Source organism: Chrysemys picta, chromosome 10 (genome assembly GCF_011386835.1).
Source record: "Chrysemys picta bellii isolate R12L10 chromosome 10, ASM1138683v2, whole genome shotgun sequence".
Lineage (NCBI taxonomy): Eukaryota > Metazoa > Chordata > Testudines > Emydidae > Chrysemys > Chrysemys picta.
In genome coordinates, this window is record NC_088800.1 from 55,578,367 (window position 1) to 55,602,182 (window position 23,816).

Below are 23,816 nucleotides of genomic sequence, written 5' to 3' on the forward strand. Positions count from 1 at the left end.
TGAGCCCTTAGGGACTGTTGTGCAGGCCCCCTCCTGCCCCCTGGCCTCCAGCATCCTCCCTTACCAAGGGGCAGCTGGGGAGTCCCTTTATGGCCCAGCTGCCTCTTTCGGGCTGCTTCAAGCTCCCCTTGTGCTGCTCTAACCTAGGCCAAGGATCTGACCCAGCAGCTGCCTGACGGCCTCTGGATAATCCTGTCTCCCTTCATCTGAGCTAGAGCCAGCCCAGGAGTGAGAGGATGGAAGGAGCCAATAGCTGGTCCATGGAGTGTCCCAGATCAACTGAAATATCCATCTCAATCCTGTCCTGGTTGTCAGCTCCACCTCCCTGCTGTCTCCTTCCCTCCATCCCTGAGCTCTCCCCCTGCACCTGTAGGGAGCTCCCTTCTCACACTGCCTCGCAAGGGAGGGGTACAGTCACCTCTGCCTCTTTGTCCGCCAGGTGCTCGGTGCGTCTTCGTTTATGACGGTGCAGGTCAGAAGGGCAGCCATGTTCCTCCTCTTCGAACTGATGAGCATGTTCCAGGCCGGGTCGGGCCGGTTCTGGAATAACTACAAGACAGAAATGCTCCTCTACGTGGAAGGTGAGGAGGGAGTGTCTCCCCTTGCAGGAGCAAAGGGAGGGGACACCGTGATGCTGGGCTCAGAGAGGGAGAGGCCAGGGCCTCCCTCTGAATCCAGTATAATATGATGCTGTGACCTTAGAATCCGAGTGGATCGCGTCAGGATCATAACCCTTGGTTCATCTAGCCCAGCCCCCCATGCCTAGACAGGAAGGATCCTTTCCAGGACCGTATCTAACCTTCATTCGACATCTCACACCCTAGGGAAGGATCTTGGCAAGCAGAACTCCTGGGTATTTCACATCAAGGGGTTTGGGTCTGAGGAGCATTGTTGTCCATCAGCAATTTGCAAAGAGCCAGGGGTCCCCTCGGGGCCCGTGAGTCGGCAGCTCCTCCCCACCCCCTGCCAAACAAGAGCCAAGTTGAAGGCTGCTCCTCAGTAGAAGGGTCTAAACACAAAGGAAACTGACCTGCCCATCTCTTCCAGATCACAAGACCTGCTTCTGCCAGAGGGAGTGGGAGCAGCAGCTGCTGCAGGTAAGGGTCAGAGAAATGGAGGGCTGGAAAGGAACTCAAGAAGTCATCTAGTCCAGCCCCCCTCTCCCCCCCCCGCACGCTGAGGCAGGATTAAGAGGCCCCTCAGCAGCACTACATTGTGGGACAGAGGAAGCGGCTGAGTCCAGCAGATGCAATTGGAGAAGCACCAGGGGCAGCTCACAAGGATTCAGAAGCATTAGGAGAGACGTGGGGGTGACAGTGCACGCTCCCTCTTCCCCTCCCCTCCCAGCTGTGGTGGGTTCCTGGCTGGAGCTATTGAAAGGACCAGTTTCTTGGCCCCTCTCGGTTCTAACTGGCTCTTCTTTCCCTGGCAGTTCCTGGAAGACCTTCTCTTTTTCATCTCGGACCACACCTGGCTGGGTTGTTTCATCACTAGTATCAGGCGCCAGCTGGCCTACGGTGATAAGCGGCCCGGTGACAAGGTCAGTGACCTGGAAGGAATTGGGGTTCAGTGCCTAGTTCAGAACAGCAGTCGCTAACCAGGGGCAGCTTGGGGTCAGTGAAACAGACAACTATACCCAGTGGGCTCTGTGCATGCCCCAATGCATCCAGCATGATGGTGTCTCTTTCACAGAGCTTTCTCTACAAGTGCTGGGGCACCGTGATGATGTTTTTTCCAGCAGAGAGCATCAAGCCCCAGCTATGGCTTCTGGTGGAGATGGTCGATTTCCGAGAAGAAGAGGAAAGAGAGGTGAGGTCTTTGCTCCTCCACTGTCAAGTGATCCCTCATTCTTTGTCAATCCCCTGATGCTACATGTGTATGTTCTGCCTTGGACAAGGTCCAGTGGATTGAAAAGATCTTCCTTATACCCATGCCCATGGCAATGACTTTGAGAGCCCATCTTGGCCCCTTGGCTTGTTGCTCAGCATTCCCAACCTCCATCTTTCTGTCTCTCAGGGATTCGCCCGAGCGCTTGGGCTGTGTGCCAGGCAACAGCTAGATGAGATTTTCGCCATCCTGGAGCACTGGGAAGAGTTTGTCAGCAGGGTGCAGCTCCAGCCTTCTGCCGGTGGCTCTCTGGAGGTACGGTCCCACCTAGCATCTCTGTTCTTTCATCCATCCCTTCACCAGCCTTTGCAGGTAAAGGGACCTGCCAGGGAGGACCCTGCTTCCCAGAAGCCTGTTCAGCAAAGAGCTGAATTTCCAAGCAGTGGCTCAGCCTCCGTGCAGGGAGCTCTTTCCTTACTCCTCCGTGGAGTTGCAATCACAGCACAATGGGGTGGATCCAGGGGGGAAGGTGGGTCCTGTTGTCTAAGCTCTCCAGGGTATCTCCTGGGGAGCTCAGACATGCTCCATGCAGCCCCATAAACAAGGCTCAGAGAGGGCCTAAAAGACACTGCCAAGCCATCAGCTCCCGCTGACACATTTCTAGCAGAACAGACCCTTGGTCTTCCCCTGAACTGGGCTATTTCACAGACCTTCCTGGCAGACTCACCAGGGCTGGCATGTCTGACATTAACCTGCATCCCCCCCTTCCCCCGCACCACCACCACCACCACCTTCACCACCACCTTCTCTGGACCAGTGCAATCCACTGTAGTCCCAGTGACATCTCTGGAGCTAGGCTGAATTAAAGCAGCTGCTAGTGCGTCCCCTTCGGCTGCCGGGTCACCTCAACCACCCAATCCTGGGGAGCTGGGAAGGGCCTCGGAGTCCAGGCAATTCAGCTCAGCAGAGTAGCCTTTGGTTGCTAAGCTGGCTGGGTGAAAAATCCTCCCCTGGCCCCATTTGTAAGTTAGGAGCAGCTGGAGGCCATCCCTTCTCCTCACTCTTTCCTTTGCAATTCTCAGGAGCCAGCTTCCATCGAGCAGCTGAGAAGCCTCCTGCTCCTCACCTATGGGCACGTGGTCCACTCAGGCCCCACGGATCTGATCCTAGAGACCATAGGCTACAATATCCTGGCTCCCATGCGACAACATTATTTTCTGAGCCCACACGTAAGTCAGAGCCCTCCCCTGACCACCCACACAGCACCTACCAGGGCTATGCATAGCAGCACAGAGCTATGTCTTTGCATAAACTCAGCTCAGAGGGCTGGCCCTTTGCCCCAGGAGGGACAGGAGACATGGGAACAGCACCATTCTCTGTGACTGCCCCATCTCAATTAGCTTCTCTGATTCTAGGCCCATGGAAGCTAATGGAAGGACTCCTATCTGGGCCTTGTTAGAGTGTAACTGAGCATCACTTGGTGCTATTGTCCCAGAGACGACTGTACCCTGTTTGGTACCTCTAGGCTTGTGCTGCACTCACGGATCAGAAGATAAAGATTTAGGGCCTTTTTCCCCACACACTGCCATCAATGGTGTAGCTGGACACAAAAGGCGCACAGGGGGATTCAGGCCCCAAGCCCGGTTGACAGGCTCTGGTGCTGAAGGGGGATTTTTGAGATAACTCTAGGTTGTTTTCTTGCCATCGGAGGTTTGAGGCCAACGTTCAGTCCTACGCTGGTTACGATGCCCCTATGCGCGTCCCAGCGAAAAGGAGAGGGGATGCTACTTTGGTTTAACTGAATGTTCTCTTTGGAGAACGGATGCCTTGGTAGGGAGAGCCCAGCCAACTGCAGAGAGCAGCAGATTCCTGTCCCAGATCGGCCAATTACGACCTGATTGTCAGGGGAGCTGAGCAGCCCCAGGGCCCACTGACAGCTCTGGGAACTGCAAGTGCTCAGCACCTCTGGGAATCAGCCCATTCCTTGCATTCATCTCCAGAGATATTCCCCTAGGCCAGGGGTTCTCAAACTGGGGGTCGGGACCCCTCCGGGGGTCACGAGGTCATTACATGGGGGGGTCGCGAGTTGTTAACCTCCACCCCAAACCCCACTTGCCTCCAGCACTTATAATGGTGTTAAATATATTAGAGAGGGTGTTTAATTTATTAGGGAGGTCACACCCAGAGGCTTGCTGTGTGAAAGGGGTCATCAGTAAAAATAGTTGGAGACCCACAGCCCTAGGGAATGCAAAGATGTTCCACTCGGCAAGCCAGGTCCTTTCCCTTAGGGTGTGAGGGCAATCCCGCCTAGGACAGCAGCTCCCTTGTAGAGACTCGCCCTGTAGCCTTGTGTCTCAGCTCTCTATTGCCTGTGGCTGTTTCCTCATTGTTCTCTCCCCCTCCTGCCTGTGAGCCCAGGACCCACTGGTGAGATCTGCTTTTCTGAGAAGCCTCGCGCTGGTGGGTGAAGCTGTCACCCAAGTGAGCAGGATTCCCTTGGTGAGCCAGGACACATACACCGTGCTGTCCCCCCTGCTGGTGAGTGAGCACGCTTGGGTCCTGGGAGGGGTCCCTAGGGCAGATGCACGTGCCACAGTCTCTAGCGTTTAAAGGCCATGTGCTGTGTTTGCGACCCGGTGCCCAGGGTTCTACATTGTGCACTGCAAACCCAGTGCTGATGCCAGATTCTTCTGGTGCGATTCTAGCCCAAGGAATTAAATGACACTATTTTCCATTAGCGGATTCATGCTGCTTACACCTGGGACCATTCCCCATCCCACTTCTCAGGGATCTGCCTGGCAGCCAGAAAGCGCCCTGGGGATTAACTCCAAGGGTTTTCACTCCGGGACATGATCCTGAGGAGTTAACAGGCGCAGCCCTCCCTTGGTTTGCAGGAAAATATTTGACCTCAGCTGTTCAGGACTCTAATGCTCCGCGTCACAAAATCGCCTCTGCCCAGATCCCCCTTCCCTGCTCCGTGGCAGATGCTGAAGTTTCCAGATGTGCTGTCAGGAATGGCGAAATAGGGGCTCTGGTGAATGTCTCCTGCATTCTGGCCACATGGCCGCTCCCAGGCCATCTTCCCAGCTCCGTGCCCCAGTGCACTGCACGCTGGGGCTGAGGGTCGGTGGGGGCGTCAAACTGCGTTTGGAGATTCCACATCTTGCTGAGGAACTGGGCTTCCCCAAATTCTTTTGCCTTTGACTCTCTGCTTTGTGCTGCAGGAGATGCTCAGAGGCAAGGACCAGGCCCGGCTGCAGAGCCCCGATCACCAGCATGCCCTGCTGGCCATCTCATACATAGGGTACGTCCATGGGGCCTGACTCAGCTGCGGAGTCCAGCAGCCAGGGAGGGGCAGATGGAGGGAGAGGAAGTGGGGGAGGGACGAGCTGCAATAAGAACCGGAGGATATTTCTCCCTGGTGGCTCACTAACGGACCATACCCTCCTCGGCCTCCGGGTCTCTTTATCCAGCCCCCATCTCTGCGTCTTGCCTGGTAAGAGGGAGCCCCTCCCATCAGCATGAAGTGCTGTGAATGGGTGCAGCTGCAGAGCAGGGCCCAGGATCAGCCCCAGAGAGCAGCTTCCCCAGCAGAGCCCCTGCCGGGCCCAGGGGGCAAAGGCATCTCCAGACAGGACCATTCCCTAGGCGGTGGCTCTGCTGGAGATGCCCCCTGGAGCTCTGCTGCTAAGGGAGGGAGCTGTCCCTCGAGCCATCAAACTCAACCTGACTCATGCCAGGACCTGTCTCCGGTCTAATGGCCCCGTCTGCTCCGTTCCTTCCAATCAGGAAATTTGAGCCTCGCCTGTCTAAGGAACAGGAGGCTGAGACCATCGGGACTTGTATCGCCAGCGCCATGATTCAGCGCCCAGCCCTGGCGAAGCTGAGAGGGACTGAGGTGGCAAAAAGCTCCGCTCTCCGGGCAGAGGTTAGTGAGGCATGGACAAAGCTGCAGCTTCCACCTGCCTCCTTGGCTGGGAAATTCAGCCACCCCCCTGCTGAGTAGCTGGACCCTGGCCCGATGCAGAGAACTGCGTGTCCAGCCAAATCCAGCCCCTCGGTTTATTTTCCAAAGGGCTGGTGACGGGTGGCTATGCAGTTAACTCTGCAGTGGGGTTGGCAGGGAGAACAGCTGTAGAGGTGAGTGTCTGTGAGACTGTATAGAATTACCCTGGATTCTTGGCACAGGGAGCTAGAAGCTACCCCCGTTTACACCAGCTGAGGCTCTGGCCCAGAGCGTTAAATAGCATTTGGTGCAGAGGGAGCAAAGCATAGATTCGGGACAGCCACACGGCCAGGCCATGACTCGCCCTGCCACAGAAACTGAGATTGGCTGGAGCGGGATGAACAGCTCAGCCCTTGGGGAGCCAGCGGGGTGTTGGGGGGCAGCTGGGGCCCCTCCAGAGCGGGAGGGAGGAGGCCTTCCCTCCAGAGCCCAGCTCAGTACATGTGTTGGGGAGCCCAGGTGGGAGGAAGGATTCTTTGGGGAAGGGCAGCCCGTGGTCCAGGTGAGACCCATGTCTATGTGCAGGGGGATCAGTATCACCTGGGTAAAGGGACCCCGAATACCAACAGCACCTGGCTCCAGACGGGGGGATCCACTCGTCCCCCTGCCTCGTGCACCCCACCTCCCTTGTTATTTACTTCCCTGCTTCTCTCTGCTCCAGTCTCTCCAAGAACTGCCCTGGGAGGGCCTGGATATTGTGCTGCAGACATTCCTGGAGCAGCACCTGACCCCCACCACGCTACTGCATCTCTTTCTGGTATGATAGGGCGGGGGGAGGGGCCCATTCGCACTGGCCATCTGGGGATGGGCCGGCTGGTCAGGTTCTACCCGAACCACAAGAGGGAAGGCTCCAGTTGATCCCGAGGGGGCTGAGCAGGCCTCCCAGCTGCTATGAACTAGCCAGTCCCCCTGGGGCATACACTCAACCCTGGGATCCAGCAAGACAATCCTAGTCCTGCTCCAGGGGTGTCACTTTGGCCTCCTACATTTGGCCTGGAGCCCCTGTTCCCCTGAAGGAAACAGCCCCGAGACCCTACAGGATCAATGGGGAGAATCCTCAAAGCGCTGAGCCCAAGACCCTCAGACCTGTGCCAACACCCCCCAGACAGGAGAGGAGCGCTGAGTTCCAGTGTCCGGAAGCGGAGGAGAAGAGGTTAAATGCTCCATGTCCTCTCCCTGCTGGGGCGGGAAGCAGGTTCTGGAGGTCGCCCCGGCATTGCTGCCGCTCACACGACTTTCTCCCTACTCCCCAGCACTTGCAGCCGTGGATCTGCTCTCCCCGGGCCCAGGAGAGGAGCCGAGCTGTGAGAGCCAGCGCCCGGCTCTTCATGTTCTACCGCTTCAAAGCCATCACCGAGGTGAGCAGCGCAGACCCTGCTGCCCCCCCCACCCCCTCAGCACTCACGGGAAGTGGGGGGAATACAGACAGAGCTGGGCTCGTCCCGACCTATGCCCTCAATTTCTGTTTGGTGGCCCATTAGGACCTGAAACCCATGGTAGAGCAGGGCTACATGGCCGGGCTGCTGACAAGCCAGGCCTTCGATGCTCAGGAGGCCACCAGATACTGGGCATCTCAGGCTCTCTACTGGCTCTTCACGCCTTGCAAAGGTAAGATAGAGCGGAAGCAGTCGCCACTTCTCAGCCTTCACAGCCCCGGCTGTTACCTAGCGAGCAGGGCTGCAGAGAGAACATGGCGCCTTCATCGCAGCCCTGACCAGAGGGACACAGAGCAGAAGTGGGTTGGTACCTCCCGGACTGACCTGGCATCTGCCCTTCACCAGGTGCCTGGGACCATCTGGGACCTCCCCTGATCCCACCCCAGCCCCAACACACCTTCTACATCAGGGTGAAGAGTGGGCAGTTGGCCCAGAAGCCATCTGAGAGCTCACCCTAGCTGGTCGTTCCCAGCTGCGGCTGGAGTCTGGCTCTTTGGCACCTCTGATCTGGCTCAAAGGGGAGGGGGAAGAATCCGGCCCTGAGAGCTCTGCCTGAGCACTGCTGGTTTCTTGTGCAGCTGTCGTGTACACCAAGACAGGGGCGGTGGTGAGCGTGCTGAGCAAGACGCAGAAGGATGCCAGCTGCAGAGAGAACCCTGTCCATGTTGCTATGGTGAGTAAAAGACTGTGGCTGGCGAGACAGACACACACATGGGAAAGGGGGGTTATTGGCTCCTTCCCTCGATGAGGAGCCGGCAGATGGAAATTCCTGGGTATGGGCTCCAGTGCCCACTCACATAGCCCTGGGCACACGCTGCCAGTGCCTCTGTCCCCGTTCCCCGAAGAGCAAACCCACCTCCCCGGGCCGGGGCTCGCTGCTCACACTCGGCCTGTGCCTTTCCCTGCAGCTCATCGCGAAGCACCTGCAGTCGAGTGACCTCATGCCCTTCAGCTTCACCCTGCTGGTGGGCCTGCTGGAGAAGGAGGAGTGTGCAGACCAGCTGGCGGGCGTCATGGAGGCGGTGCTGAGAGAGCAAGAATCAGAGCTGCAGGGCCAAGTAATGGCTGGGCATTGGAGGCACCATGCTGACATCTCGGGCAGCTCCATCTTGCCCCGTGCCTAGAATTCCTGGGGCACGAGGGAGGATGTGGAGGGGAGACATCCCTTCTCACCATCATTGATCAATGGGACCCATCCATGCCCTGTCTGCAAGGGGGCCGCTGGGCACGGCCCTGTAATGGTTTTCAGGCTTTGATCCCAGGAGTCTGGCTTGCCCAGCTCACTCCCTGGGAAATGTGCCCTATCTCCAGACCCATCCCCCAGCTGGAGGAACAGAGCCTGCGGTGGGGTCCCCCGTGTCCACTGACTCTTTGCCCAGTGGGCATGGATTGACGTACAGGATGGAAATGCATCCCAGACGCTTAGACCCCACTCTGGTGCTGAAGCAGCCCAGGCATGTTGTCACAAGGGGAGGTACAGCCGGGATATCCGGGGGGGTGGGGTGTCACTGGGCAGCGGGATTGGGACCCTTAGTTCTACGGTGCTGGATCACGGGTGGGGGTTTCAAGGTACCGAACCCAGAACCCCCCTCGGCTCAGTCACTCGCTAGGAGAGTTTATCCATGGCCTCCGCCGGGCCATGTGACCGCTGCCTTGTTTCTGAGCCTGCCCAGTTCCTCCTGGCCCTTGCCTGCCACCCACCCACAGCGGGGGTAGGGTCTCAGCCCCTGCTTTGCCTCCGCAGGTGCAGGATCTCCAGGCGGCTCTTTCCTACACACTGAGCCCACCCCGGGGGGGGCGGCTGAGTGAGGGGACGAGAGACATTCTCCACCTACTGGCCAGACAACACACCAAGGCCGCGGTCAGCATCCTCCTGAAGATGCCCTGGCCTTACAAACGGTGAGCGCCAGCCCCAGGGAAAGGATAGAACACCCACTCCGGCCTCCAAGCCCCCCCTTAATGGGATCACTCCACAGCACCACGGTTACATGCAGCACAGACCCTCCCCTTGCACACAGGCCCCCAGGGAACAGCTCTGCCCCAGCATAGCTTCCCTGTCCCTTGGAGGGCTCCGTGTGCTCTGGGACCCCCGGCTCAGGGCTCCCCCAGCTGAGCTATTCCTAACACAGCTGTCACCCTCCCCCACTTCGTTCTGTGCACTGCTAACCAGTCCACCCCATCCCGGTTCGGCTGTGCAATGGCTTGGCTGGCTGGAGGCCAGAACAGTCTTCCAGCCCCCACTCTCCCCATCACTACACAGACCAGGAGAGACCCCATGTGAGCATGGCCCCCCGCTCCCGGCAGGGCATCCCTCCAGGCTGAGGCAGGAGAGGGGCCAACCTAACTGCATTGCCCCCACAGACGCCCCTACACTGAGCATGTCCCCGCAGGGGCACCCCCTCCCCGCAGCTGGGAAATGCCCTCTCCCCCATGGAATCCCAGCCTGGTATCTTCCCCATCACCGCACGCTTTTAGACGTCTCATCCCACCCCTAGAGGCTGGTCTTCTCCGATTCACCAGCCTGCCAGGTTCCCCTGGGCCAGCAGCGCCTTCCCTGCATCCTGCCCAGAGCCGACAAGCACAGAGCCCATTTTACAGCCTTCTCCAAACCCCGCACCCCAGAGCCATGGCGTGGCCAGAACTGGAGCCTTGTTCCTCCTGAAACCCTCACACTCTGCCCCATGGGGAAGGAGCTCCTGCTCTCCTTGGCCACAGCTCCCACTCTGTGCCCCCCCCCCCCAGTTCAGGAGATCCAGCCCAGCACCTAGCCCTAGCCCCTCCCAAGGGTGGGCACCTCCTCACACCAGCCCCCACCCCCGAGCCCAGAGTCACTGCTTTCCCCCATGGGGGCTCTAACCCCAGCCCCTCTGGTTCCCATCAGGAGAAGGCAGCAAGGGAGGGAGGGGGCCCCCAAGCTGGGAGAAGTGAGTCTGGCCACGTCCACCCATCCCTTTCTGTGACACAGCGCCCCCTGGCAGTGCCCAGGCAGGAGGGTATGAACCCCTTAGGACTGGACAGTGCCTGAAGGGCCTTGAGGTCAGCCACCAGCAGGCTCAACCTGCTGCTTCTGGCCCGTCACCCCTCGGAGGGCATCATCCCTGGTGTGTACCAACTGGGCCCGTCCTCTGTGTGAATTCCTTACCTGCCGTCCCTCTGTCCGTCACAGCCCCACCAAGGCCATCTGGAGATTCCTAGGTGCAGACCCCATGCTGACCAGGGAGGTACTGCACATCCTGCTGGACGACAGCCCAGAGAAAGGCCGGGCTAACCCTGGGCAGACCCAGGACAGGAGCTGCCCCCAGCCAGCCCGGCTGCCCCCGGCGGTAAGTTCCCATCGCTGGCATTCAGCCCTCTTTCCCGGCTGCATTCTGCGCACGGCCACGGTCTTCTGACTGTATCTTTTCCCTTCCAGACCACATGCGGCCTGTGGGAGCTGATCGGGGCCTTGGGGCAAGCGGACACGCTGGAGGGACGCGAGGACGACCTGTTCGCCTCTTGCTTCCTCGCCATCGCCTGCCCCCCGGCACGGCACCTCTCGGGAGCCCATCAGGACTTGCCCAGTGACACCAGTCCACGCAGGTAATGTGTGGGGCCGATGGATCCCAGCACCCACGCAGTGTCTGGGCTAGCCCCTAGGAGGGGGAAGCTTCCTTCTTGGACCTTCATTGTCCAGGGACTCCCGACACCTTCGGGGGACCGAGGGTTCAGATCAGCCAGGCTTCTCGTGCTTAGGAGCGGGCAGAACTGCCCCCGGATACTCAGGGAGCCAGAGAGCTCCTCAGAATGGGCAGCTCAGCAGGGTGATGAGGGAGCTGAGCCGGGGGCAGGGGGAGGGGGAGCAGAGCTGGGGAGCAGGGCAGAGCTGGCTGCTGTCTCTATTTACTGTCTACTTTGAAGGCTTTGGGACAGGCCCGGCCTGTCACTGAGCCACTTCACCCCTTTTCTGCAGTGGGCCCTGGGGGGCAGGGCTCAGGGCAGCAGGGCATTCAGGGGGGCACTGCATGTACTTTTCTCCCCAGGGTCAGTTTCCTGGGCGGGGTGGGGAGGGGCAATTTTCACATCTTTGGAGGAGAGCGAAGGTCACATCTGCAGACACTCCCCCCTGCCCCCACAGTTGCGGGGGGAGAACCAAAGGCAGAAGTGGGGCAGCTTCTAGGCTCAACCTGATCCCTTCAGTGCTGCAGCAAGGGAGTCCTGCCCGCCCCCACCCCGCCCAGAGATCAGGAATCCCTGCATCACCATCTCCTGCCTCCTTCTCTTCCCAGCATGGCCGTGCAGGCCCTGGCGCGGGTGCTGCGCCTCAGGGGCAGTCAGCCAGCTGTGGAGCTAATGGACCAGGAGCGAGGCTGGCAGCTGCTGGAGGAGGCCCAGCCCGAGGGGTTCACTCTCCTTAGCAGGTGAGGACAGAGGCTGGAGGAGTCACGTTCTCGCTCTGGAGCCCAGTGGGGCAGAGATGGGAGGGGGTGGCCGGGACCGGGCCGGATTCCGGCATGTGCAGGGTTGTCATGCACACATCAACACGAACTCTTGTTCTCTCCCAGGGCCATAGTGACCCACCCAAACCTGGCCCTGAAGAGCATCCCAAAGCTTCTCCTTCCCAGCCTCCAGGCCAGCCAGGAGGGCGAACGCATGGCCTGCACCGCCCTGTTCGCAGAGGTGAGCCTGGAAGACCAGGGGGGAGGGTTAGCCAGGCCCAGAAGCTGATGGAACAGGGGGCCAATAGCTGGTCAGCCAATGAGAGATGGTCCTGGTGGTGTATTGCTTGTAAATTAATCCCTCTGCTGGGGGCTCTGTGGTGGGATTTGGGAGCACCCCACTGGAAGCAGAGGGAGCGTTCTGCCCTGCACATGTCACTTCTGTTAAGCTCAGCTGAAGCCAGCCCCTCGTGAACAGCAGTCGGTACGGATCTATGTCACCTCCTGGCCCCTGATCATACTCCCTTCCCCTTGCTCCTCCTGGCCTCGCCCAGCCCTCTCTGACAGCTCCTTTCGGTCCCTTTAGTTCCTCGGCAGCCCCCTGCTGATGGAGAATGAGCCCAAGGCGATGCGGAAGCAGGTTGTGAAGGCCATGCTGCAGCGGACAGAGGACAGCAACATCCACGTTCGAGGCAGAGCGCTGCACGGCCTCAGGAACGCAGTGACCGAGTTCCCGGACAAGGTGGGTCTGGAATGGCAGGAGACTAGGCAGAGAGGGCTGGGTAGGAAGCGCCTGGTTCCCCTTCTCCCCAGCCTGTGGCTCCTATGGAGCAGACTAGGCTGTAGGCTGACTTGCCCGGACTCTGCTTACACTCAAGCTGACAGAGCGTTGCTCACCGAGCGGCGTCCAACCCCTTCTCTGCAGGTCAGGAAAAAGCGAGACAAGATCCTGGAGAGTTTTGTCCGCGCCGTGTGCGAATGCTGCGACCCCCGCACCGTTCTGGAAGCCATGGAAGGGCTCTGCTGGATGCTGCGGGACCCCAAGGCGCCTCTGAAGGCTCATGTCGCCGTCCCACTGGCCCTGCAGGCGAGAACGTTCTTTGAGGATGTAAGTACCAAGCAGGGCAGGCCCCATGGCGCTATAGGGCACCCCACAGGGGAAGGTGCTCAGGACCTGCCTTCCCGTGGAGGGGGCTCAGTGTCCGATGCAGGCACATTTCTGGATTTGTGGGGCAGCTCAGCTCCTCTGCTAGGGGAGGCAGGATGCAATCATTCTTGGGCCCTGGGCCCACAATTGTTCAGCAGCCCTGGGGCCCAGCAGGAAAGAGGGGAGTTTGCAGAGAATTGTCCTGTAGTTTGAACTAGCTGAAACCTCTCCGGGCTCCGCAGCTGCCAGGCTGATTCCCAAAGCATGTGAGGGCCTGAGCCTGTCCCCTCTAACCACCCTGCGCTCCCTGTCTGCAGGAGACCAGCAGCCTGAGGCGGGCCTCCATGGAGCTCTTTGGCCACCTCAGCAAATTTGTTTCCAAGAAGTCATCCCTCTTTGGGGCTGAGGTGGAGAAGAGCATGGGGACACTGCTCATCCACCTACAGGACGGGGACCCCCAGGTGGCCCAGGTGAGTGCAGCTGAGGGCTCATAGGGGCAGGGGTGGCTGGGGGCATTCTAACAACATGGCAAGGGTGGTGCAAACTCCCCTCTCCAAGCCCCAGATCTCCTCAGTGCTGCCCTGTGGCACCCAGGACCCCCCACTAATCCAGCCCTCCCCCACCCCACACAGAGCTCTGCCAGCCCTCAGAGTGTAGCTGTGGGGTAGTTCTGTGGGGTTTCCTTCTCCTCCTCCATTCCCCACAGGCACCTCCAGCCTTGGGTTACCATATTTCAACAATCAAAAAAGAGGACGGGAGGAGCCCCGCCCTAGCCCCGCCCCTGTCCTAGCCCCGTCCTGTCCTAGCCCCGCCCCCGCCCCTGCCCCTTCCACTCCCTCCCACTTCCTGCCCCCTCAGAACCCCCAACCCTCTCCCCCACTCCTTGTCCCCTGACTGCCCCCCAGGACTCCACCCCCTCCCTAAGCCTCCCTGCCTCTTGTCCCCTGACTGCCCCCTCCTGAGACCTTCCCCACATCCTAACTGGCCCCCTAGGACCCTACCCCCTACCTGTCCCCTGACTGCCCCAACCCTTATCCACACCCCCACCCCCTGACAGCCCCCCCCAGAACTCCTGACCCATCTAAACCCCTCTGCTCCCTGTCCCCTGACTGCCCCCTCCTGGGACCCCCCCCACCTGCACCCTGACTGCCCAAAACCTTACACCCCCAACCCCCAGACAGCCCCCCCCTGAACTCCCAAACACCCCCCCGCTCCTTGTCCCCTAACTGCCCCCTCCTGAGACCCCCCCACCTGTACCCTGACTGCCCAAAACCTTACACCCCCAACCCCCAGACAGCCCCCCCCCGAACTCCCTGACCCATCCAACCCTCCCCCTGCTCCCTGTCTCTTGATTACCCCCTCCCCCAGAACCTCCCTGCCGCTTATCTGACCCCCTGGCCCCCTTACTGTGCTGCAGAGCAGCGCGCTCGACAGCGGGGGAGGGGAGCAGGGTCGGAGCTCCAGACGAACAGCCCGGCGATCTGTGAATGCAGGGAGGGAGGGGCAGGAGGGGGAGGAGGGGAGTGGTGTCAAGTTTCAGGAGAGAGGCGGGGGGAAGTGCAGGAAGGGCTCTGGCTCTGGCTGTCGGAGCCCCGGCTGGTCTGTAAACCGCGCGCACGCTCTGCATGGGGCGGGGGGGAGGAGGGGAAGTCCGGACATTGACAAATTCCCCCCGGACGCTATTTTTAACCCGAAAAAGCCGGACATGTCCGGGGGAATCCGGACGAATGGTAACCCTACTCCAGCCTCCCTGCCCAGCCAGCCTCTCCGCGGCTGTGGCTCCATTTTACAGCCTGCCCTGTTTAGTGGCCAGGTCCAGGTCTATCTCTGGCCCCTAGCAAGTGACCTAACCCAAGCAGGGCCACAGGGAAGGGCAGGTCACTGAGGCCGATTGGGTCTCCATTGCTGCTGCCCTGCCCTCACTTGTGTGCTAGCTCCTGTCTGGGAATGACCAGCCTCCTGCAGCAATCCCACCACAACCCGCGCCCCAGCCGAGTAGCAGCCCCCGATAGTGCCTGAGATTGAGGGGAGGCCAAGTACGTTGGTCACCGGGCAGTGCTGTTAACCGCCCACCGGGGACCCACAGGGAATGGCCCCTTCCCTGTTCCAGGAGTGTACCTCCGCGGCCCCAGCACTTGGGCCTGGCTCCCCTCAACCCAGCCAAGCTGGAGATGGGGGCTGTGGGGGCTGGGGAACAACCATCAGGCCAGAGGAGGTTCTGCAAAGAGGTGGCTCCTTGCTGCTCCGGCACAGCGGAGTCTCCCCAAGCCACACAGAGCCTGCGAGTTGGCAGCCCGTTGCGCTCAGGGACTCAACCAGTTTCCTTCTCGCCCTCTCTGGCAGGCGTGCAGGGTGGCATTGCTGCAGTGCGCACCCTTCCTCAGCTACCAGCCCCTGCGTACACTCGTGCGGAGCCAGCTAGCCGAGGGGGCGGCCCCTGCCATCCCCGCCTTCCTGAGCGAAGCCTGCAGGATCCTGGTGAGTGAGCTCTGGGGTGTGGGCCCTGCAGGACAGGGGGGTGGGAGGACCTAAGCACACAGGGAGCTTCCCTGCTCCAGGGAGCCCCCTCACTGACTCAGCCCCATCCCCCACCCTTGAGGATGGCTCCTGTACAAGTCATCTCTGTCCCATGGGAGGAATCAAGGGGGAGAGGGCTCTGACAGCCAGGGGTTCCTCACCTCCCTACCAGGCAGCTCCCCTCAGCCTGGGGAGGATGTGTGGCTTGGGACTAACTGGGTTCTTGGCTTCCCAGCTCCAGGACTGCCCAGGGAGACTGAGCAAGAAGGACGCCCTGAGAGCAGCAGCTGCCCAGCAGCTGATAGGTAAGAAAAGAGCTGGAGCTCTTCTTCCTATTATCCCTCCCTGCCCCATGAGTCCGGGCCCCAGCACCACATGCACACTGCTAACAGGGGGTTGGGGCTGGCCTCCTTTGTCCACACACAACCACACCCAACTCCCCCCCCCACCCGCTCCTTCCCATCTCCCTGGGACAAAGGGGGAACCAAGACTCCCTGCAGCCAGATGCTAGAGGGCTCTGCGGCCAGAGGGTCTCCTCTGCTCTGGCCCTGGGCAAGCCTGGCACCTGCAGCAGGAGCAGGCCCGAGGGAGCGATCCTGCCTCCCAAAGGTCTCACCCTGGTTCCCCCGCACCCCACCCCGCACGAGGCACTGGCCCCAGCCAGGTCCCCCTGCAGCCTGTACAGGGAGGGCAGAGATTCACAGGAAGCCCCAGCCCTGCCCACCCCAGCTACCACCAGCCATGCAGGCAAAGAGCCAGGGCAGCAGCTCTGCCACACTGTGCTTCACGCCAACTCCCAGTGGGGCTTGTGTGCACAACACCTCTCCTGGCCTCTGTGGGGCAATAATCTTGGGGACTGACTCTCCACCCAGCTCCTTCCCCTCCTCTGCCCGGACGGATTGGGGATGGGGGGCACCTTGAAAGACAGAAATCCAAGCGGTGGCTGGTGCCCTGCATGCTGTTAAATAACCAGGCCCGCCTGCCTCCCCTAGGATACATGATGGACAATTGAAGCCAGAGAAGAGCAGGAGGCTTGGACCGCCCACCCTGCTGTGAGTCACGGCTGAGGGGTATTGCTGTGCTGGGAGGAGGGGCGAGGGGAAATGGGAGCAGGGATCTAGGGGCAGTGGGCAGCAGCCACATCGCACGGTGGCTGGGAGCCAGAACCCAGTTGGAGTGACCTGCAGAGCGTAGGAGCAGGGAGAAAACCCTCGGGGCTGGTTCTGGGGTATCTTCTCCCCGGCTATAGTTTGAAACTCCCTGCCCTGTGGGGTGTTCCCATCCTGGCCCAGGCAGGAGCCATGGCTGGTCAGCAGGGTCTGGGAGTCAGAAGTGAGTTGTTCCTGGCAGGCAGGGGGCAGGGGCAAGCAGAGAGGGGGTGGACTCCACAAGAGGGAGGGAAACCACCTCCTATGGGAGACCCGGCTGCTGGAGGAGACTTTTCCCCCTAATCCCTCACCAGCCGCGGTGCCACGGGCAGGGACTCTGAGCAGCCCCAGCCAAGGGCGAGGCCGGGGGTTCCTCTGAGCCTCATTTGGTGCTAACTCTGCAGAACCCAGCCTGGATTGCTGCCTGCCCCCTGCAAGTGGCAGCTCCAAGAGCCCCTGCACGCACGGAGCAGCTGACACCACCCCAACCCCCCAGCCCAGCCCCAGCTATGCTTATGGGGATATGAAATTCTACCTCTGAGTCTCCCTGCCTTCAACAGCTGATCATGCCCCAAAGGGCTGCACCAGAGCTGAGGAAACAGAGCCAGGTGCTGAGGAAACACATCCCAGGGCTGGAGTGTGCAGTCCAACCCCTCCCCCGCATCACGGGCACTCGTTCTGTCAGAGGCTGACCCTGCCAGCTGCTCACTAGGCAGAACCCAGCCAGGTGCTGAGCAGACTCTCCTAGGCCTGGTGCTTAAATACCTGGAGAGGCTGCAGTCAGCCCAAGAAGGGTGGGCAGGGGGTGGCGTAGAGTCGTAGGCTGAACTGCAGGCCGCAAGCAGACCCAGCGTCACTTCTCACAGCCCCAATCCACTGAGCAAGAGGGGAATAAGGCTGCTGCAGCCAGAATTTCCTTCACTCCAGTAAACTCCTCTCCCCACATTTCCTGACACCCTCCCTATTTACAACCAATGCAGTTGGCTGCTTTTTAAAGATAAGTGCATGTTGCAAACTCATGTTTTGTTATCCATTTCCTTCTTTGCAGACAAAGATTCAGGCGGAGAGAAATTCCGGCATAGTTCTTCCCACAGGTCTAGCTACTTAGATGCTCTGCTCACACAGGCAGGCTGATCATATGGGCTGGACCACGCTGCTGTGTGGATGAGGGAAGCCTATGGAAGGTGGGGTGTAAAACAGCAGCTGACGTAGCCTAGATGGGCGCATACTCACTGAAGATGCTCAGACCAAACTTGGGTCAGGGTGCAATGCTGAAACAGTCCAGCAGAAGGAGCCACCGCAGGAGTAATGGGCAGGCTGCCAGTAGATCTCCCCATATAGGCAAGAGAGCACTTGCACAGACCTGTGAGAAAGCAGGAGGATACCCAGGTTACTGCCTTGCAGAGTTCCAGAAGGGAGGGGTCTCTTTCTCACCAAGATCTACCCGAGCTCTGATCTCTAGGGCAGGAGCCTTTTATTTGGCTCCACAGGCCTCACTCATACACCTGCCAACCAAGCAAGGCTTTCGAGCTCAGTTTGCACCATACAGAATGAACGGGTGGTCAGACTCACTCACCTCTAGGGCGCCCTTTTTGTATGTCTAGGACTTTTCCATCTTCTCCTCCTCCACCGAGGGGAAGAGGATGGAAGCTCCAGCTCTTGAATTGGGCTATTAGGGACACACACTGATCACCAGTGACTTATTAGGGAACTAAATAGGGAACCCGGGAGACAAGGGTATTTCCCCGACCTGCCCATGGTGGAGAAACATTAAGATTCAGGTCCCAGGAGTCCAGAACCTCTCGAGTTTGCCCTCTGCAATCCGTTCTCTCTGGATGGAGCCTAACAGAAAAACAAGAGATTAGTGGCCAACGGCACAGAGGGCTGCCAGGTATACCCTCCGGGAACCAAGGCTCAGGAGAAAAGGCTAGTGGCCTGCCAAGCAGCAGCAGTCAGGCTTGGCCTTCTCTGGCCCCTCAACAAATCTTCCCCAGAACCTCTGAGCTACATGCAGGCTGCCCGGAGGGTATCGCTCAGTGAGAATTCACCTCTGGCAGGCAGCCCTATCAAGAGGGGGCAGGATCAAAATTACATGAGCCCAGGATGAGCTTCCTCTCTTGGACAGTAGAGCCGGGCAACCTGCTGCAGAGGCGAACGCTGCAAATCCAAAAAACATCATCATCAGGTTCAGCCTCACCTCCACGAGCAGACGCCTGGCATGTAATCAAGGCTCCATTTTGTCCTCATCCAAAACCTGAAATCAAACTCTTACCTTCTCAACATTAAAGACAGTGATAGATGTCCTTGTTGTGTAAACAGGCAGGGAGGTTATGCAACTTGGGCGGAAACAGGCACTCAAATACTGCACTGATGGGGGCCTTATAAAGATGTAGACAGATGATAAGTAGCATCTTTATATAGGAGATCCTTGAACAATGCACCAAGCTATTGGACTCAAAGCAAGAACAAACTTCTCTTGTTCACCTCTCAGTAGGAGAGCTCAGGGAAGAGAAGAGTGAAGCCACAGCTCGTATTGAATCTGCTCTTCAGCAGACTACACGCTGCACATCAGACGTACAGCAGCAGTGTTGGTGAATTAATCTAGTACAGTGGTTCCCAAACTGGGGTTCGCGAAATGTTACAGGTTGTCCGCGGGGAAAAAATTCCCTAATGGCGGACAGAGCTGTCCCTAGGAACCCCGGGCAGCATGGGGCCAGCAGCCCGGAGCCCCTGGACGTCCAAGAGCGAAGCAGATCAAAGCAAGCATCTCTATCACACTGAGATTTAAACTTCAAAACTCCTTATAAGAAATGCAAAGGGAGGTGGATATTTTTTCCTGTTTTTAAAATTAAACAGGCAGCTAATATTGTTTTTAAAATTATTAGGAAGAACAAGTTTAAGCTTTGTTGTAACGTGCGTTGTTTGTCTGGACTGCTCAAGACCTGAATGCTTGTGTAGAAGGAACTCTAAGTTGACTTCTTAAATACCTTCATCAAGGAGTATCAGGTGTGAAACAGCATGAAACGTAGGAGCCTTGTCTTATAACAGACTTATTCAAAGTGATACAAGCTACGAAAGTAAGATCTTGGAAGAGTGTTGCCGTTTTCATAATGTAATAAAATACTGTAATGATAAATAATAATTAATAATGAAGTGTGTAATAAGCTTGTCATCAAAACAAATTTTATATTTCCCAGATTACTGTTTTTATAATTTATACTCAGGTAAAGGAGAAAATCCGTGGAAATATTTATTTTGAGGAAGGGGTTCGCGAGACTTGACATTTTAGTGAAAGGGGTTTTGTCATAACTATAAAGGGAAGGGTAACAGCCCTCCTGTGTACAATACTATAAAATCCCTCCTGGCCATAGACTCCAAAATCCTTTTACCTGTAAAGGGTTAAGAAGCTCAGGTAACCTGGTTGACACCTGACCCAAAGGATCAATAAGGGGACAAGATACTTTCAAATCTTGGTGGGAGAAAGGCTTTTGTTTGTGCTCTTTGTTTTTGGGGGGAGTTCGCTCTTGGGACTAAGAGGGACCAGACATCAATCTATGCTCTCCAAATCTTTCTGAACAAGTCTCTCATATTTCAAACTTGTAAGTACAGCCAGGCAAGGCGTGTTAGTTTTATCTTTGTTTTCCCAACTAGTAAATGTACCTTTTGCTAAGGTGTTTACCTCTGTTTGCTGTAACTTTGAACCTAAGGCTAGAGGGAGTCCCTCTGGGCTCTTTAAGTTTGATTACCCTGTAAAGTTATTTTCCATCCTGAGTTTACAGAGATGATTTAGACCTTTTTCTTTAATTAAAAGCCTTTTTTAATAACCTGATTGATTTTTCCTTGTTTTTAGATCTAAGGGGATTGGATCTGGATCCACCAGGAGTTGGTGGGAGAAAGGGAGGGGGGTGGTTAATTTCTCCTTGTTTTAAGATCCAAGGGGTTGGATCTATGTTCACCAGGGAGTTGGTGGAAGAGTCTCTCAAGGCTACCCAGGGAAGGGAGTTAGCCCATTGGGAGTGGTGGCAGGGGACCAGATCTAGGCTGGTAGTTAAGCTTAGAAGTTTTCATGCAGACCCCCACATCTGTACCCTAAAGATCAGAGTGGGGAAGGAGCCTTGACAGGTTCACAGGTTGTTAAAGTTTGGGAACCACTGATCTAGAATGAGAATACAGTATCTGCACCATCCGGGTCCAAAATAGGGTAAATGCACACAAGGCAGACTTTTAATAATGCTTGGACAATACAAAGCCAACTCCCTCCTCCATGCAAGTTCTGCTGGTTGGATGTGAAGATACGAGGGTGGGGTTGCAGTCGTGGAGGTGATGTTTTATAAACATGCTCCTGGAAGACCAATAGACTGCTTCTACTACACAGCCACTTCCTAGGGGAATCCAAAGAGACTAGGTTTCATTTGGGACACCTTCCAGAAAGCAGCTTAGGAGAGAGGTGCTACAGCTGCCTTGGGAACATGTACTTCCAACAGATTCTCTACTACCTGTGACAATGCGGTTCTGGCGGAACCCAACTGAGAGTGCCAACTCAGGACAAATTGCTCAAATAGGGCAGTTACAGCCCAAGGCTGGGTTTTTTTCCACCTCTAAGGCAAACCAAACCAGCCAGACTAAGAGGACTTCGGTCTCACCCCACTGGCTAACCGCAAGTCTCACAAGCAATCTCCTTAGACACTCCAGTTTCCCAGTATTACCACCAGTGCCACTCGTTATGGGGACAAATGGTTATGAAAACCAATACCCCAGTAAAAGAAAAAGGTTCTCCTGATCCCAAAGGACCAAGCCCCAGACCCAGGTCAATATACAAATCAGATCTTACCCACAAATCACGCTGTTGCCAATCCTTCAGAATCTAAAATCTAAAGGTTTATTCATAAAAGGAAAAAGATAGAGATGAGAGTTAGAATTGGTTAAATGGAATCAATTACATACAGTAATGGCAAAGTTCTTGGTTCAGGCTTGCAGCAGCGATGGAATAAACTGCAGGTTCAAATCAAGTCTCTGGAATACATCCCCCGCTGGGATGGGTCCTCAGTCCTTTGTTCAAAGCTTCAGCTTGTAGCAAAGTTCCTCCAGAGGTATGAAGCAGGATTGAAGACAAGATGGAGATGAGGCATTAGCCTTATATAGTCTTTTCCAGGTGTAAGAACACCTCTTTGTTCTTACTGTGGAAAATTACAGCAAAATGTAGTCTGGAGTCACATGGGCGAGTTCCTGCATACTTTGCTGAGTCTCAAGGCATACTTGCCTTCTCTCAATGGGTCCATTGTATAGCTGATGGTCCTTAATGGGCCATCAAGCAGGCTAGGCAGAGCTAACACCAGCATGGCTGTTACTCTGAAATTTGTCTGGGATGTCACCCAGCAGCATAGCATAAGTTTGAAATACAGACAGTATAGAGCCAATATTTATAACTTCAACTACAAAATGGATACACACATATAGACAGCATAATCATAACCAGTAAACCATAACCTTGTCTTAGACACCCCATTTGACCCCCTTTATACAAGATTTGCATGCCACTACAGGACCTTGGTTGCAACAATGATCTATATGGTCCCAGATTATATCAATAACGTCACACCATCCAACTAGGAAAAGTCTCCATGTGTGTCAAAGACGGGACTGCTTACGGGCCGAAAGGTCAAATTCCTGGAAGCTGAGAGTGAGAAGTTTTAAATCACCCCATGGTGAAACTCCTCTGATTACCAGACAATGCCAGGATTAATTGCCTCAAGTACCATGTCACTAATCCAGCATGCCAGGGACATCACAGAGTGCAAAGGCAAACACGGTGGTTTACGAGCAGCTGTTTTGCTTGACCTAGATACAGAAATCTGGTTTTGCCTGGGAGGGGAAGAAACAACAGATTCTTTAGAACTTTTGACAGCGCTGCAGCTTTAAGCACCAGAGAAGCAAATGCTTCCTCAGATTTTCAGCCTTCAGTAAGATGTTGCAGCCCTTACAGAGACAAGCAAGAAACTGCCTGGAGACACAGAATGGCTACCCTGAAGTCACAAACCTTTGCTGACCTGTCACCAACTGCTGGCGAAGGAAGCTGCACACGCTGCAGTGCTCCTGGTCTGGCCACACAAACACGCTTGGCAGCGTCACTGAGTCAAGACAGCACTCACCAGATCTTCTGGCTCCCTTGAAAGTACTCCAACGGCCCAGCTTTACAGACATGCATGTGGGGCAGTGGGCTGCACTTCCACACGCATCTTTTGGGGATTTTTTTTTTTTAAGCTGCAGTTCCAAAGGAATGTTTTGGGGGAAGTTCTGGGTTATACAGGCAGTCAGACAAGCTTCTAAGGCCAGAAGGGATCATTGTGCTCTATGGCATCCCTAAATTCAGAGTCCAAAAGGGGTGACTTCAAAGGGAGGCTCAAAGCACTGTTGAAAACCAGACAGGCTATCCAGTAACTTAGAGCACCTTCAGACATCACCACTATTTGCATCTCTCGGGTCCCCCGATTCGTTATTAATAGACTTACAGTCTGTATTCAGTGCTCCTTAGCTTATGGCTTTGGATACCCAATGACACCTGGTTGAGCTTTTCTGGTAGTTCTACCTGTGTATTTATACAACACAATTACCTCATGGGGCTTCCTCACCCAACGGGAAGAGACAGAAAGCAGGGAGGAAAAACTATTAAACTCTTCCACAAAATACTGAGCCATATAAAGTGCAATGTTACCATTTAGGCTAAAAAAATGCAACGTTCACGTCAAGGGGGCTGGGTGTTTAGTGGCCCTAAACACCATGACTGTGTTTGTGATAGACCTCAATCTCCAAGCACTGGATGTAGGCAAAGGGAGTGCTGAAGACAGCTGTAAATCAAAAAAGAATCAGGCTAAAGAGAATTGTTAATTTGTTAAGGGACCAAAAAGGATTGATTTGTTATTTAACAGCCCTGCTGCTAACAAGACGGAGGGAGATTTATTTATTTTTTTTTGACATTTCCACTGACTGGTAAATTGTATTACCCCATTTCCCAGAATGACTCAAGGGATTTGGGGGGTGGGGTCCAACCCCTTCCCCCCACAGCTTTAGTGGAACTGAAATTTACAGGACTGATAACTTCCTTATCTGTTCTGATCTATAGCAGCTGGGATGACCTCCCAACTCCAGTGGAAGAGGTGGCTAATTATTAGCTCTCGGTCTCCACAGAATGTTGCAACTGCTACAAAATAAAAAGAGTTTATAACCTCTGAACAGGAACTGGGAATTGCTTACAAATTAGTATCTGGAATCCAGAGGCGATACCCTAACAGATAAATTTAAGGGTAAGTCAAACATTGGTCA

General features: G+C 56.3%; 2 protein-coding genes and 1 long non-coding RNA gene across 3 annotated transcripts; all 3 read left to right on the forward strand.

Moving 5' to 3' along the window:
- The first annotated feature begins 250 nt into the window (after nucleotides 1–250).
- Nucleotides 251–2,688, forward strand: LOC135973876 (maestro heat-like repeat-containing protein family member 1). The gene is made up of 6 exons (XM_065559039.1): nucleotides 251–581; nucleotides 1,048–1,097; nucleotides 1,433–1,540; nucleotides 1,693–1,809; nucleotides 2,017–2,142; nucleotides 2,536–2,688. The coding sequence occupies exons 1-6, from the start codon at nucleotides 461–463 to the stop codon at nucleotides 2,686–2,688; spliced, it is 675 nt and encodes a 224-aa protein (XP_065415111.1). The 5' UTR covers nucleotides 251–460.
- Nucleotides 2,689–6,344: 3,656 nt separating this feature from the next.
- Nucleotides 6,345–13,325, forward strand: LOC135974089 (maestro heat-like repeat-containing protein family member 1). The gene is made up of 14 exons (XM_065560397.1): nucleotides 6,345–6,377; nucleotides 6,495–6,590; nucleotides 7,087–7,191; nucleotides 7,315–7,441; nucleotides 7,848–7,942; nucleotides 8,178–8,327; nucleotides 9,014–9,168; nucleotides 10,436–10,592; nucleotides 10,682–10,848; nucleotides 11,535–11,666; nucleotides 11,811–11,925; nucleotides 12,271–12,426; nucleotides 12,610–12,792; nucleotides 13,149–13,325. Exons 1-14 carry the CDS (start codon nucleotides 6,345–6,347, stop codon nucleotides 13,323–13,325), a joined length of 1,848 nt encoding a protein of 615 aa, XP_065416469.1.
- A 1,849-nt stretch (nucleotides 13,326–15,174) lies between these two features.
- Nucleotides 15,175–19,293, forward strand: LOC135973801 (uncharacterized). The gene is made up of 4 exons (XR_010590823.1): nucleotides 15,175–15,309; nucleotides 15,584–15,653; nucleotides 16,341–16,400; nucleotides 17,545–19,293. It is a non-coding gene; the product is annotated as an uncharacterized LOC135973801 (long non-coding RNA).
- Nucleotides 19,294–23,816: the final 4,523 nt, after the last annotated feature.

Bases quoted from the DNA above. Each gene is read 5' to 3' on its own strand.
- LOC135973876 (XM_065559039.1), top strand. From the start codon at position 461: ATGACGGTGCAGGTCAGAAGGGCAGCCATGTTCCTCCTCTTCGAACTG. The intron at 1,541-1,692 runs GTCAGTGACCTG...TCTCTTTCACAG, and splicing joins ATAAGCGGCCCGGTGACAAG to AGCTTTCTCTACAAGTGCTG. The intron at 1,810-2,016 runs GTGAGGTCTTTG...TCTGTCTCTCAG, and splicing joins GAGAAGAAGAGGAAAGAGAG to GGATTCGCCCGAGCGCTTGG.
- LOC135974089 (XM_065560397.1), top strand. From the start codon at position 6,345: ATGTCTATGTGCAGGGGGATCAGTATCACCTGG. The intron at 6,378-6,494 runs GTAAAGGGACCC...TCTCTGCTCCAG, and splicing joins GGGGGATCAGTATCACCTGG to TCTCTCCAAGAACTGCCCTG. The intron at 7,192-7,314 runs GTGAGCAGCGCA...GTGGCCCATTAG, and splicing joins GCTTCAAAGCCATCACCGAG to GACCTGAAACCCATGGTAGA.